The following is a 15,482-nucleotide window of genomic DNA, read 5'->3' on the forward strand; positions in this document are numbered from 1 at the left end:
CGGGAGACGATTCCTGCCTGGCCGTGACCGCCTCTGGACCTTGCGATGCAAGATGAGCCACGCCCTCCGGGCCAAGCAAGGACATAAGCTTAGTAAGCGCGTCCTGCTGCGCCGGGGGCCAATTCGCGAACACGGGGTGTTCCATCCTCGCAGAGGATATAGTCAACCGACTCAGGAGCGGGATTGACTACTAGTGCTACCAAGTGCAGCGGGGCTGCCGTAGCTTTAGCGTCAGAGGAAGACGTTCGACTCGAAGAGTCACTAATATTAAGTTCCTTATCCAAAGGACACTTACAGCCCAAGACCAGGGCTCAAAGTTAATACCTTAACTTTATGCTTCAAACCAGAAGTGTTTTATTTACTATTATTGCGGCCAATCCGCCTAGGGGTAAATGTATCTCTTTAACTATCTAGCAGAGTTAAACCTAATCAAATTCATAACGTGTGGCTTTCAGCCAACGTACTGAGAGACCTTGTTAACTCTCCAACTTATGTACTGAGAGTATGTTGACTCTCCGGGTACTTCGTACCCCTGTGTGTTCCACACCATGTACCTCCGTTGCAAAGCAGATGTGGAGACTGCTATTCATTTCCAACCGACGGAGGCGCGTAGTGACGAGTTAAAAATTCCATGACCTGATCTTGGGAAAGGGCTTGGAGCAGGAACGGATCGAAATGGCCAAGAAAGTGCAGATCAAGTTCTTTATGAAAGGCTCCAAGCCCAAGAATTTAGAGAAAGCCATCCATGTGTACAAGACTGCAACGATCCGTGAAGTGCTGGAGATTGCATGCAAGGAGTTTGCCAAGGAGAAGGACGTTGTAGCTCCGTCCATAGAGAATGTGCGGCTCCGTGGTTATAACGACTATAACTGTCTGCTGTCGGACACGTACAACGACAAGGAAGACAAGGCTCTGTCGTCGCTAGGGATCTATACTGGCCAGCAGATGTTCCTGGAGGTGAAGAGTGACGAGGAAGAGTGGGAGGACCATGACCCGACCAAGCTCCAGCTCTTCGTCCGTCGCTTTGTGGATGAGTCAAGCAAGAGTAACAAGACGCCTAATGTATTCATGGCGAGGTGTATTCAGGTGGACGAGGACGCAAACGTGGCATCGCTTTGTGCTCTCATCGCCAAGAAATTCTCCGTCTCTGCTGAGCAGAAGATCCGTCTCGTTAAGAAGAGTACGACTACGTACAGCATCTCTGCAGCCAAAGTTCTCAACCCAAATGACGAAGAGCGGACACTGAAGTCACGCCTGAAGATGGATCTGCACTTGATGAATGGCAATGAATTGCACTTCGAGGAGACGTCCGATCTGAGTCTTCCTTCTCCAGCTGAAGCCTTCTTTGAGCGTGAAGCAAATATGATCACAGTCAACTTCAAGTACCTGACGAGTCCAGCGGAGCCTATTCGTATCGACCGACGAGAGACGATCCGCACACTAAAAGAGCGGATTGGTGCCAAGATTGGTCTCCCGTTGAACAAATTCAAGCTGCTTCGAGGTATTAACAGCGCTGGCGTCGAGATCAAGGCGATTGACAGCACGCTCTCCAAGTTATCGATCGGGTCTAACCACACAGTCTTCGCTTTGGAGGGCACTCCGTTGAATACGGGTGAATACAACTTCAGACTGATGTTCTATAACCCCACAAGCGCTAGCTCTGCGTCTCCAGAGAGCGGTGACAGCAATCAGGAGCAACCGATCGTCACGGACACAGACAGCCAGAGTTTATTCGACATTGATGAGGTGCTCGTGTCGACGGGTAAGGACGATTCGTTGCTGACGTTCGTGAGTCAAGTGGTGATCAGCGAGGAGATGCTGGTGGAAGATATTCGAAGGAGGGCGTGGGACGAGTTGGTGGACAAGAATCTGGTGGATGCTCGTCAGTTGACGCCGTCCCACATCCGATTGCGTGATCTGCGTCAAAGTACGATGACCAGTGTGCTGGTGGACGGCCAAAAGCTCGTGGAGGCGTCCAAACTGGCAGTTTATGAAGGCAGAAGCATCGTGGCAGAACTTTTGACGGAGCCCGAGACGTCAGAAATCAACCACAGGATTGTGGAATTTGCCTATGTGAACCGCGCAACGTGGAGGTTTGCCAAGGACATGCGGCACGAGGTGATTATATCCACGTCGGAGGAACAGGAACACCCCGACACGTACTTGGCTGACGCTGCTGGCGCTGCACTGTCGATCCCTGCTGAGCGACTGGCGTTCGCTCGTATTCCGTATCATCGCGACTCGATCGATATCCTTGAAGTGGTGTCGTATGAGTTCTCGCCTGCTGCGGCGTTCACAAGCCAGGAATCTGAATACCAGGAGCTCTTTCTGGTCATCGATACGAGTGTACAGTTGGCGTATATGAGCAATCATGAACGTCAACTTATCCAGAACTTCTTGGCGAAGAAGAGTGAAGAGAAGACGCGGGCGTTGCGAGCCAAATACTCGTCATCCAGCACCACTAACACGTACCAGTATCAGAAGCCCAAGGAAGCTGCTTTGGTCATCCGGACGCGTTCCAGGACGAGCGAACACAAAGGAGCTGGCAGCGTGGACAGTAGCAATGACAAGAACTCGAACGGTGTCAACATCCGCACGCCCACTCGTCGTGCTGAAAAGGCTGCGGCGCGTCATCATGCCTCCTCCGACACGGACGACGAAGACGACACCGACTTTATGACGGAAAAGACGGAACCTGTAGACTTGGATCTCTTCGGAGACTTGTCATAAGGACAAAGGCTTGCAGTCTAAAGTAGACGGTTGAAGTTCAGTAAAGCGGTCAACTAATGCATGATTTAACCTGCGTTCAGATACAACGATGGGTTAATATCGCAGGTTTCACGGCGACATCAAGTCAACTACAGGTGACACTTTCACTTCAGCTGCCATGACAAAGTCTGTAGGCGCACGCGGCCTTGTTGGAGTTGATGGAGCCGCATGGTCAGTGGATTCGGCCTGGAGATTGACGCCTCGAGTGCCGGCTTGTGTCTCATGAAGCAGACGATTCCGGCATTTCTCTGAGTTGCACGAACAAGTATCGCTACAGACACGACTCTGCATCTTGCAAGCGCATGCTTTTGTTGCGCATTTGCCGAGGCAGGAGCAACAGGAAGCGGCGCTGGTCTCGAGCATTGCGTCGATTTCGTCCATTACGTTGCCAGTCAATGGTGCACCGTTGTCTTTCTTCCTCTTCGTGCTTCGACAGTTCTCGTCATTCACGTAGTCTGGATCGGCAGAAATGTTGTCTTCTTCTTCGTCGCTACTGCTGAACCACGTCTCCATCGTTTCGTAAGATTCTCGTTTCTTTCGCTTCTTGGCGGGTTTCTTTGTGGCTTGATCTTTGAAATCCTGAAGCTCCTTCATAGAAATCTCCAGCTTGGCATTCAACTTCTGCGCGACCTGCTTCCACTCGTCCTTGGCCTCCCTTGCGAGACGAAGCTCTTCAGTAAGCTTCCGATTCGACTCTTCGAGAGAGCTCACGGTACTACATGTAGTAGCTGGAGATTGGTGTTGACATCGTTGGAGACCCACCTCGTGACTAGCGCTCCTGTCTGTGTTGATGACTGCTTGGTTCTCGATTTTCCGTGATCGGGCAGCATAACGTAGAGAATTTGTGGTCTCCTCTAGGTTCACGTCGGCCGGACTTATACAAGCGATCATCAAAGTCTTGCTGTTCCCTCCGAGACTATCCTGAAGCAAACGTGTCAGCTTGGAGTCTCGGTAGGGAACGTGAGCTTGTCGACTGCGCTCGGACAGTGCGTTGATCACGTTACCGAGAGCGAGGAGTCCTCTGTTGATGTTCACTCCCTCTTTGAATCGCGCTCCTTGTGTGTTAGTGCGCCGCGCACGCTCGGAGCCGGCCAAGTCCACGAGATGGAACTTGGAATATCGTGTCTCCTTGACGCCCTCAGCAGCGACCTGACGAAACTCCATTGCGAGTGTACAGATGGCGTGTGAGCGACTGGAACTGACGTTCATGCTCGTCGCTGCGGTGGCACGCAGTTGAGCTCCAGAACGGAGAAGCCTTAGTGCTTCGTTAGTCGAGTGAACCACATGGTCGCGTAGGCCATGGACAAAGATCCCTCGCTCACCGTCGCCTCGTATAGACAGCGACTGGCGTAGCTCATCAGAAGATATTGGGAGAAGATCGCGGACTTCTTCGTTTAAAATCTGTTTCAACACAACGAGGTCATAACATTTAGCATGTCTGCTATGCAATACTTGCGTATCCTTGACGACTATAGCCCACGCACCTCCAAGTATGACAGTTTAATTACAAAGCGGTGTGAGTTCCTCGATGCAGTTATTCTCTTGAAAACCTGCACGCATAGCGAGAGTTTGTCAATATATACATTTTTTTTTCCAGAGTGCAAACACTTACATTTTCTATGACACGAGGAATGACACCGCGGTTTTGCTGAGCAGCGTTTGATCCGAAATCGTTGCCCATTGTGAACCTTTGTAGCACAATCGAATAGTTACATACTGGTATTCTATACAGTACTAGTACTTGTTTAATATTTTAGTAGTCTTTACTTACGTCTTGCCCGATCCAGTCTGGCCGTACGCAAACACTGTCGCGTTGTAGCCACAAAAGAATTGGTCAACCATCGGGGCGACCAACGTCGTGTAGACCCTCTCCTGTAATAATTACGTTAAACAGATCCACATCAGCAAATACACTGAACGAGATTATCATTGCACTCTTTGCCGTTGCACCTGCTTCGACGTCGCTGGGAACGCAGCATCGAAGTGAAAACGCTTGTCATCCAGCAGAACGTTGGCGGCCTCAACTTGTACGCACGCTGCCGAGCCCTGAGACGCCTCACTAGAACTTAGGGGTCGAACACGGACAGCAACCTGCACGGCGTCGCTGTTGGATAAAAGTTCGCGAGTCGATGCAGCAGCATCCGTAGCTTTTGCCATGACCCAAGCAAATTACAATGCTGACATCATAGTCTCTCTGGATTGGTTGAAAACTGGAAATCGTTTTATCCAATTGAGATACAGAGATCCAACTGGCTTCAGCCGCCCTACCCGCTGGGATAAAAAAGTGGAGAAAACCGCATTGACCAAATAGCAGCGCGAGGCAGGCGGCGCTGAGCGGTCGTGGAAGGCGTTTGAGCGCCTTATCGATCAATTTAAGCAGCATGATGGAGCCAGAACGCACAGATAACATCACGGAGGAGAAGCCGTTGGTAAGCACTCGCTCTTTGATTCTCGTTGTGCTCTCCATGTTGAAGATAGGAAACGCCTTTCTAATTATTTATTTATTAATTTTTGTTTAGCTATCGGGCGACTGCGTGGGGATAACGATCAATGACGACAACAATGACAAGATTGTGTTAAAGGTCAAGACACTCAGTGAAAAGCCACTGCGCGTGGAGATCTTCCCCTCGGCCACCGTGGGGGAACTTAAGGAGATCGTGAAGAAGAAAGCCAATGCTGAAGGCAAGTTCCTGCGTTTGATCCACCAAGGCAAGATGCTGTCGGACGACAAGGCCACACTCGAAAGCTGTAAGGTCAAAACCGAGGACTTTGTCCACTGCGCTATTAGCTCAGCACCCCCGAAGGCTGTGGTCAACCAGGTAGGGATTGATTATTTCGATGGAGACGCGCTGGAGATTAATTGAGTGAGCTGTTATTCGGTAGATGGCAGCTACGGATAGCGAACCGGAGGAACGAGATGATCCATCCACGCGGAGAGGTTTTGATAGACTCCGCGACCGACTTAGCAGGGAGGAAATTCAGGCTTTACGTCTATATTTCTACCCGCAGCTCTCGGTGTATATTAGTCAGGCGGAACGTGTTCCCGGTGAAAGCAGCGAGGATCGGATATACCGATTGGAAGAGGAGTGGATGGCGTCACAAGGACCACAGTCTGAGTTTGGTACGATCTTTTTGCTGCAGAGGTTTGCTTTTGCCCTACGCGCTAACGCTAGTATGACTGGATTGTGATTGGCTACTTTTGCAGCCCTCAATGTTGTGCCGACTGCGCGTATTGCGATGGATGCGCAGATCGACATGAATGGCATGAACAACTCGATTCTGGCAGCGGATAATGAAGGCACTGGCACCGAATTTCTATGGGGGTTCTTGATGGGCCTCTTGCTTGGTGTATTTATGCTTCTGATGGTGAGTCAGTAGCTGATTCTTACTTCGTGCTTGAACTAATGCGACTGTTTTGTGTTTGTTTGCTCAGCTTCTCGACCGCTCCGTTCCCCGCAAGCAAAAAGTTGGCCTGCTGCTCGGCGTGAGCATGAACTTCTTCTTGAGTGTTGTGCCACGTGCTGTCTCCGACCAATAGAGCACCGTTATGTGCGCACCTGGGTGCGCTGCTGGAATGCATCATTATATAATTCTGTCTATCAGTCTTTCGTGAGCATTTGTTCTAACGAAAGTGTTGAAGTATGCTCGATCATTAAAATGACGTACGGTACACAAAATTATATTTTCGGCCAATCATATACGTCAATTGTTGGTTTTCATCAAGGGAGAGCAGTCGGAACCAGTGCTTGCGCTGCCACCATGCTGTCAGTTGACCAGGAGCAGGAGCAGAAAAAGATCACCGAACAGGAAGTGCTTACCGGTAGCCCCACTCCCCAGTCAACCACACCAGAGTGCAAGCGACGCAGGCGCAGCTCTGCCGGATCAAATATGGGCAAGGAACTCTCCGCAGAACAGAAGACAATCGTGAAAATGTACGTGACACGCGATGTCGGCGATGGCAACATCAAGTGCTGCTACTGCGCCAAGGAGATCACATCGCGCAACGTAGATCGTTGGGCGTCACATCTGCGCGGCTGCGTCAAGACACCGGACGACGTCAAGACGCAGATTCAGCCGCTTCGCAATGCTGCGTCTTCGCCGTCTGCGTCGACAAACAGCAATGCGACGGCTGTCCGAGCTGGCCCGCAGGTGGTGAAGACGGACGTGGCAACCAATGCTGTTGCTGCTGCGACTTCAGTACCGACGACTATTCCAGTAGTGGCTCCAGTACCCACGCCCAACCCCATGGGCAGCGACTATAACGAGGTGTTCAAAGTGCACGTGTCCAAGGATTACATGAAGTTTAACGCCGCGCATTTCATTGCCTACAAGGTATGCAGAGCGAGTGTCTTTTGTGGTGAGTGCACTGATACTAACTGGTTGTGATTGCGTATTGTAGGGATTCCGCGAGAAGCTACACGGACATAACTACCGCTTGGCTGTCACGATTACCGGACAGGTTGGTCCGGATGGCTACGTGGTGGATTTTGGTGAGATTAAGAAGATATCGCGGGTCATTTGCAAGGACCTGAATGAATCCTTCCTTGTGCCGATGAATAGCGATGCGTTGAAGGTAGAGAGTTGATAACTGCTTGGTGCACTGACGTCTAATGCTGACCTGGTTCTGTTGCCGTTCTTTAGATTTCGTTTGACGGCACGAATGTCCACATTCTAACGGAAGATATGGCGAAGTTCAGCTTCCCGAAGGCTGACTGCTCGCTTCTGCCGATTGTGCACTCGTCGGCTGAGGAGCTTGCCATTTACATTGTACGCGGCTGTTGCCATTGAGCAAAGTCGCTGCTGCTGACGCTTGTGCCCTTTTGCTATGATTTATTCAGAGCAACCAACTCATTGACGCTTTCACGCTTGTTGCACTCCTGGTAACAAAGATGCAGCCCATACATTGCCTGCTGAAACTCTCTTTTTAACTTTATTGTCCCCGTTTGGCAGGATCGCGGCGTGCGGAAGATCGAAGTGAGCATCTCGGAGGCCAACCAGCAGTTTGCCTCGTACGAGCGCACCATCCTAGCGTAGAAAGCGTAGAACGGGACTGAATCTCCCAAAGTCACTCTTTAACTGGAGCGAAGCAACGACCCCGTCCCATCGTTTTCTGCGCTCGCGCACAATTCAACGGGCTCATGCTCCTCCAACTAGGAGTCTACAGTCAGTGCATTTGCTTCAATTCTTGTTCAGTTGCTGATGTTATCAAAGATCATTTTGATTTCCTCCAATCATCGCTTCTTATCGTAAATTTTCCGCGAATGGTGCAAACTGCGACATCTGATTGCGCTAAATACCGCACTTCCGGCAGCCAACCAAAAATCGCCTAAGTCTTTCCCCGTTTAAAGCGATTGCTCTCTGGCTGTCTCGCATCTTGCTCATTCGCCGAAACGACCGGTAATACGCAAGAGCGAACAGAAGCAACCACCAGTCTAAAAGACCATCACTCTTGATCATGTACAGCAGCCGCGGTGACAGATACGGCGATTCTTCCTCTCGTCGCGATTACGGCGGAGGCGGCAGCGGAGGCTACGGCGGTGGTGGCTATGGTGGCGGCTCGCGTGGTGGCGGCGGCGGCGGCTATGGTGGCGGTGGCGGTGGCTACAGTGGCGGTGGCGGCGGCTACGGAGGCGGAGGCGGTAGGCGGTGGCTACAGGTGGCGGTGGGCGGCTGTGCTACGGAGGCGGACGCGGTGGCTACAGTGGAGGTGCTGTCGAGGAGGCGGCGGCGGTGGTGGCTTCGAGAGTGAGGTGGCGATCGTGGGCTCGAACTTGGACAGGTCTTGTGTCAGTGGGACCTGTCGAAGCTGCCAGTCTTCGAAAAGAACTTTTACTATGAGCATCCGGACGTAACCAAGCGCTCGGAAGACGAGTATGAGAAGTGGAAACGCGACAATCAGATCATCGTGTCAGGCAAGGGAGTGCCCAAGTGCGTGCTTTCGTTCGAGGAGGCATCTTTTCCTGAGTACGTGTTGGAGGAGGTAGTGCGTCTGGGCTTCGACAAGCCCACACCTATTCAGTGCCAGGGCTGGCCCATGGCTCTCTCAGGACGAGACATGGTCGGTATTTCGGCGACAGGATCTGGCAAGACGCTGGCTTTCTTGCTGCCAGCAATCGTGCATATTAACGCACAGGTTCGTATTCTTCAGAGTCTTTTCAGTGGATTCGACGCATCTCTCGCGGCGCTTTTGCGCTGATGGGAGCTGATAGCAAAGTTGTGTATAGCACACGACGGCTGTTCACGCGTACTATCGGATGCGCTGAACGACACAACACTTGAGGCGAGGGTTTGGTCGATACACGTGGATGTGCGTTGATGATGGAATTTCCGTCCTCATTGAGCGCCATTTGCGTGCCTTTCGTCACTTCACGGGGTTCGGATTGTGGTCTGGAGTGCCTGTCAAGTTGGTGGAGAAGAAAAAAAAAACTATCTTTACTGCGTGGCAACACGTATACAAAGAGTGTACCCGCCAACAGACTTCGACATATATTAGTCCGGCACTACCGACATGCGCTCAACTGGATCACGGCTGCTTTTTTCTAGTCTGACGTCTTCCTGACAATCGATCGGTGCGAAAAAGTGCATTGGTGCGTTGTGGGCGATGGCCAGAAGAAAAAGCAGCATGCGAACACCTCAAATCCCTCGGCGCTCGCTTGTGTTTGCTTTCTCGTGTAACTGCTTGCCGCGGTTTTTCGATACTGAGAACCTAACCACCTGTTTGTTTTTATTTACTTCTGTAGCCTTACCTGCAGCCCGGCGATGGTCCGATTGTGCTGATGATTGCCCCTACGCGTGAGCTGGCTGTTCAGATCCAAGCGGAGTGTAACAAGTTCGGCGCGAGCTCCAAGATCAAGAACACGTGTGTGTATGGCGGCGTCCCCAAGGGCGGCCAGATCGCTGATCTTCGTCGCGGAGTGGAGATCTGTATCTGCACGCCTGGCCGTATGATTGACATGCTCAGCATGGGCAAGACGAACCTGCGTCGTGTGACGTACCTGGTGCTTGATGAGGCTGATCGCATGCTGGATATGGGTTTTGAGCCGCAGCTACGCAAGATCGTGAGCCAGATCCGACCTGACCGTCAGACGCTCATGTGGTCGGCGACGTGGCCCAAGGAGATCGTGGCGCTCGCCAACGACTTTTTGACGGACTTTATTCAGGTGACTGTTGGGTCATTGGACCTGACGGCGAACAAGAGGATCAAACAGATCGTCGAGGTAATGGACGACCACCAGAAGTACAGCTCGCTGCAGGACCATCTGCGCGACATCTACGAGGGTGGCCGTATCATTATTTTCTGTGAGACGAAGCGCGGAGCTGATGAACTGAGTCGGAACTTGCGCAACACTCGCTACATATGCAAGGCCATTCACGGTAACAAGTCGCAGGAGGAGCGTGACTATGTGCTGCGTGAGTTCAAGGACGGCAGGACGCAGATCCTAGTCGCTACTGATGTGGCTTCTCGTGGTCTGGACATCAAAGATATTCGCTACGTGGTAAACTTCGACATGCCCAAGAACATTGAGGACTACATCCACCGTATCGGTCGTACAGCTCGTGCTGGCAACAAGGGAACGTCCATCTCCTTCTTCACGGCTTCCAACAACGGCAGGTTGGCTGGTCCTCTCGTGAAGATTATGGAGGAGGCAGAGCAGGAAGTGCCTCGTGAGCTACGCGACCTGGTTGGTCGCGGTGGCGGTGGTGGACGTGGCCGCGGTGGCTTTGGCGGTGGCCGTGGCGGCCGTGGTCGCTGGTAAACGCTGCGTAGGTAGAAGAGGGTCTCAAACTGCTAGGTCGGGCGAGGATACAACGCCACTCACTACACATCTACAATAAACTACAGTAGTCGTCATTTGAAATCTGCCTGGTGCGTTTATATTATACTACAAGTACAGTAGTAGTACTACAGAAGCACTACGTAGTAGTTGCATCTGCTGTTGCATCTGCAAAGATGCAAATGACAGCAACTTCGGCAATTCATGTTGTGTTACAGCCAAGTACATTTATTATACTGCTACTGTACAGCCAGTTTTTTTTACGTGCGTTAAACCAAATCGGCGATAGAAGACCTTACGGAGAGCACAGGTGTAGTGCTAACCTGTTCGTCTCGGTCTTCTGGAATGAGTTGATCGAAGCGTGTGTAGTCCACCAGCACGCGGTCACGTTCGATGACAGCGAAGTCGGCAAAGCGCATGTCGTAGGCAAAGTCGTCCCAGAAGTACATTTTGCGCGCGTACACATTTTCCGAGAAGGTCGTGTCCAGACCCGTAAGCAACGCGATAACAGCCACGCGAGACTGCGAGAGATCCTCCATCGAGTGGAATTTGAAGAACGGCGAGTTCTCGTTGATAACATGGATAAGAGTCGCCGGTAACTTGATCGAAGGCCACTCGGCAGTCACAAGAGGCACGTCGTACATTTGTCGAAGGCCTGTGCGTCGATTTGTGAGAATCACACCAATCCGGAAGAAATTCTCGTGCACCTCGCCCGAGTGTCGGGTATTAGCAGCTCGGAACACGAGGCAACGGTGACCGTAGATGGTGGAAATAGTCATCTGAGACGAGAAATGGATATGAGCTCGAGGTCGTGCGAATTTGGACCACGCGATGCCTGTGATGATCGTGACGGTGATAATTCCCACCATCGACTCGATGAACACGATGACGTTCATGTACCCAGCGTCGGCTTTCGGTGCAATCGAGCCATAGCCAATGGTGGCAAGTGTGTGGACACTCATGTAGAACGCCAGCTCGTAGTCAGACACTACGATGTCCTCGTATACAGAGATGCGGCTCATATCGAGCCAATACAGAAACCCGAAGCCAAAATTGAGAGCTAGGAACGACACCACGAACACGAAGATGATCTTGGGCCAGCCCACGTGAAGAGCGCTCTGATAAAACCGCATAAAGCTGAAGGATTTCGGGATGTGAACTGGCAGGATACGTAAGAATCGAGGAGTATCCTCCACCTCGATCGAGACAGCAGACCCGGAAGATTGAGCTCGCAGACGTGGTCTGGTATCATCTTTGTCATTTTCTGCCTCGTCTTCGCTATCCGAGTCCACATTATCTACGGCATCCAAGTTTTTGTCTTCTTCTTGTGAAATCGTACTGGTATCATCCTCCATCAATGCAGATCCAGCCATTTCTCGCTGAAGAAGATCCCTCGCTCGAAGACCGCTAGGACTTTCAAAGTCAGCTCCATTGTTTTGCGTCATCCCACAACTATTACGACGTTGAACACTTGCACTGCCGATTCGTGGCAATTGCAGTACAGTATGTCTTCGTCGCGCTTCCTCCGTATCTGGCTGTTCATTTTCCCTCCATACTCGCAATCCTCCTCTTTGAGCAGCTCGGGTTTCAGCCGACGGTGCCTTTGATATCCGCTGTGTACCAAATGGCTGCTGAAGTAGTGGCTCGAACAGCGGCTCTAACCCCATTGCAAACTTCTTTGGACCATTTTTCTTCGGAAACAAAACCGGAGGATGCGGATGAGCTGGTGGACTATTATCTGTTGTTGCTGACTGTGCATCTGAATTGGACCTCGAGCTCTCCATAATCGGCTCGGTATACTCAGCTGGGACTTCGTGGATCGCTTCATCATGATTGTCTTCTTGATGGCGAGAAACTCTGGACGTCCGATAAGAACGTCGGCGACCCACATTGCGTGTGTATCCGTTATCTCCATTATCATAGTTATTGTTATCCGAAAGAATTCGCTTGAGATAGCGAGTATCGTCAATGGGGGCAGCTTCCACAGTGCTCAGCTTTGCGAAATTCATGATAACTTCTGCGTTCTTCTCGTTGAAGTCCAATAATTCTGCGAAACGAAATCCCCACTTGAGATTTGCGGCAGTGTAGATATACCGCTCGGAGACGGTATCTTGGAGGGTCGAATCCACACCCGACATGGCCACTTCCACGAGCATATCGGACTGAGCAATGTCGTTCTTGGACATACCATAGAGCGGACTGTTCTCGTCGATCACATGCACTACAGCCACCCCCATACGGAACGTGATGAAGTTATTCTGCAGCAATTTGAGGTTATACGACGTCAGCACCTTTGAAGTCGAGCAGGCCGGGTCGTTTACAGCATCTTCAACCTCTGGAACCATGAAATTCGCTGCTACACGAGAGCGCCGACGCTTTTCCGAGACCTCGTCATCATGTGCGCGGATGTGCTTGGTCTTGTGCCCCACACGCAGTAAATTTACTTTGAAAACAGCTTCCATGATGACGTCGTGAGTTACATCTCGGGACTGTGTTGCATTGGCAACTCGCACTACAAGTGCCAAATATTTTTTACCATATGGTTGCACAACGCAAACTTTGCTGAATGCCACTTTGGCTTGTGGTTTGGCAAATTTGGCAAATACCAGACCAGTGACTGCTGACACAACCATCATGGATGCAAATGACTCCACCGACATGCTCACGTTTCCACACGTGCGTGTCGGGTACACAATTCCGAAGCCAATCGTTGTAAATGTTTGATAACTCAAGTCAAAGGCCTCGAAGAAATTGGTTGGCTCTCCACATACAAAACACGTTATTGCAGCGAAGAAGAAAATATTAGCCATGAAAACGCCAAGCAATACGGTGAGTAACATGGGCCACCGCATATTCAGCAGCACGTAGAGGAAATCTTTGTATGGTTTTCTCGGATTGGAGCTGGTAAACACTCTGGGAAATAGCGAATTGGCGGGCAGTCGGATGAATTGCTTCCAGAACGGCATTTCCTCGACACGCGAGCCAGCATGAAAGATGGACGTGTCCTCGGAGCCGTTGTTCACCTTGACGCCGTGCCAAATGTGCACCCAGTCCTTCAGTGCAGCGGGAACCTGTTGCGTGCCCACGTTCAGCGTGCCGCGGTTCTGAATGCGCTTCTTGGAGGCTGGCATGAGGCGCAAGTGGTCTAGGAATGACAACAACAGACTACTGAATTAGTCGCATTCACCTCATAACGGACGCCGCAATGTCCAGAATGTACCGAAGTTTTTGCGACACTGACACGATCGGCAACTACGCACCAAGCGGCAATACACAGACGCCAGCGGCGGGCAAAAAGTGAGGCGTTGAGATTTGTGAGGCAATTTGTGGAATGGCATGGATTTTTTTGCACAGTTGCGCTATTTTCGGCAACCAATGAGCGCAGCGATGACGAGCAACATCTTCATGGATTCCATGTTGCAGTCGCACAATGTACAGTACATGCACATGTAGTCCAGCGTCCTTCAGTGTGGCTCCCTATTAAGATAAGTTTATGTTGCATTCGAAAGTGGGAGATTCGCTACTATCATAGCCAGCCCAAGTGCGTTTTGTTGCTGGACGCGTGTTGGTACCAACGAAATATGAGCGATCTTGAGGCGATACGCGTCTATAACATATTATGCATTACATGTAATACATCTGACGTCACTCGGTGTGTGGCCCTCTGTGCGTTGGCGTGGGCGACGACGCTTCGAGCTGAATAGCTCACTTTTTGAGAAGTTTTTCAAGCGGAGGGGTACAAGTGTTTGACTTTCGACAACGTTCTGAACTGGGACTTTCAAGCTACGCATTTTTGATAAAGACACCTGCAATGCAAGAAAGACTTCGCCGGCAAAAACGAAACAAGGGAAGTTCAACCTCCTCAGTCCCGGAAAGCAAATAATTGCGTTTTGCCTTTCGATTTTGTATTACATGTACATATATTTGGAGGCTACGCCTTGCGTGCTGGCGTCCAGAATACTTGAGTACTTTCCTTTTGTTACAACGTCATTTTGTCTTAACTTTTTTGGTGTACAGTATAGTGTAAATTGCTAAATATTGAGAGGTGTAGTCGGTAGACTTGTCATATTCTTGAAATTTCGACCAGATAGTTTGATGAGATTATTGTTAAATTACTTTCGGGGAATGCAAATGGTAATTTATAACAGGCAGCGGTAAGGGTGAATTTAGGTAATATCGCATGCAACACCGAATACTCTTGTCGGACTCTCAAGTGTTCCAAAAGTACAGAAGAGCCTGTGATTAAATTTTTGTGTTGTCCAGCGACCGTTGGTTCTTAGCGAGCATTCACGGATTCACATGGAGACAGAGTCCAGCCTCCTTACGTTGCTGCTGACCCCACGACGAACTCTTGCCGTAGAACATCTCGATAGCAACGCTCCACTCATTTGTTGCTGACTCATGACATATACGTGCAGAATACGACAGGTCCTCTTTTATAAAAAGATCTCTGATATTTTCTGAAATGCAAAGTCATTTTGACCCTTAAATACCGCACAGGGTGTTTCCAAACAACAACCGCAGCAGTTCTACCAAATGACCACTTCGAAACGACACTGTCTGACAAAACTGTCTTGTGGAAGAAGTGTTCATGATGATGTGACGCATTCCACTTGCCGTAATGCTGCCATACCTGGGTGAGATCGTCAAGCACTTCGTGTTTGTACCAAGTCGTCATCTGCAGCAAACATTGCAACCAGCTCACTAATACACAGCGAACAGTTCTGTCCATCCTTGTTCGATTTAATCAGCCAATTGCACACTTTACCAGAAAACATTCGGGGCAACTCAGAAGTTAAGTTGTAATTTCACCACGAAATTCAACGGTCCACCCCATCGTGCTTCTGAAGCTCGAAGCAACTAGCAAGCTACTTGTAGGCGAATCTTGAAAGGAAGCTTTCTTTTTTACAATTTGAATGCAACAAGCTAAAAGATCTC

The 15,482-nt window shown here is 50.5% G+C and overlaps 5 protein-coding genes across 5 annotated transcripts; 4 read left to right on the forward strand and 1 right to left on the reverse strand.

The window, feature by feature from the left end:
• Window positions 1-675: 675 nt before the first annotated feature.
• PITG_02661 (uncharacterized protein) lies at window positions 676-2,730 on the forward strand (the record flags this gene model as incomplete). Its single annotated transcript, XM_002907522.1, has 1 exon — window positions 676-2,730. The coding sequence occupies one exon, from the start codon at window positions 676-678 to the stop codon at window positions 2,728-2,730; it is 2,055 nt and encodes a 684-aa protein (XP_002907568.1).
• A 2,420-nt stretch (window positions 2,731-5,150) lies between these two features.
• Window positions 5,151-6,307, forward strand: PITG_02662 (ubiquitin family protein, putative; the record flags this gene model as incomplete). Its single annotated transcript, XM_002907523.1, has 5 exons — window positions 5,151-5,198; window positions 5,289-5,588; window positions 5,653-5,890; window positions 5,975-6,135; window positions 6,203-6,307. 5 exons carry the CDS (start codon window positions 5,151-5,153, stop codon window positions 6,305-6,307), a joined length of 852 nt encoding a protein of 283 aa, XP_002907569.1.
• Window positions 6,308-6,657: 350 nt separating this feature from the next.
• PITG_02663 (uncharacterized protein) lies at window positions 6,658-7,955 on the forward strand (the record flags this gene model as incomplete). The annotated part of the gene is made up of 6 exons (XM_002907524.1): window positions 6,658-6,900; window positions 7,036-7,101; window positions 7,169-7,342; window positions 7,411-7,536; window positions 7,608-7,649; window positions 7,720-7,955. The coding sequence occupies 6 exons, from the start codon at window positions 6,658-6,660 to the stop codon at window positions 7,801-7,803; spliced, it is 735 nt and encodes a 244-aa protein (XP_002907570.1).
• A 75-nt stretch (window positions 7,956-8,030) lies between these two features.
• Window positions 8,031-10,526, forward strand: PITG_02664 (ATP-dependent RNA helicase DBP2, putative; the record flags this gene model as incomplete). The annotated part of the gene is made up of 8 exons (XM_002907525.1): window positions 8,031-8,033; window positions 8,081-8,133; window positions 8,209-8,267; window positions 8,520-8,927; window positions 8,979-9,013; window positions 9,313-9,318; window positions 9,379-9,438; window positions 9,510-10,526. 8 exons carry the CDS (start codon window positions 8,031-8,033, stop codon window positions 10,524-10,526), a joined length of 1,641 nt encoding a protein of 546 aa, XP_002907571.1.
• A 287-nt stretch (window positions 10,527-10,813) lies between these two features.
• Window positions 10,814-13,675, reverse strand: PITG_02665 (uncharacterized protein; the record flags this gene model as incomplete). The annotated part of the gene is made up of 2 exons (XM_002907526.1): window positions 10,814-11,970; window positions 12,016-13,675. The coding sequence occupies 2 exons, from the start codon at window positions 13,673-13,675 to the stop codon at window positions 10,814-10,816; spliced, it is 2,817 nt and encodes a 938-aa protein (XP_002907572.1).
• Between the last annotated feature and the right edge of the window lie 1,807 nt (window positions 13,676-15,482).

The sequence above is a fragment of the Phytophthora infestans genome, genomic scaffold (genome assembly GCF_000142945.1).
Source record: "Phytophthora infestans T30-4 supercont1.3 genomic scaffold, whole genome shotgun sequence".
Classification (NCBI taxonomy): Eukaryota; Oomycota; class Peronosporomycetes; order Peronosporales; family Peronosporaceae; genus Phytophthora; species Phytophthora infestans.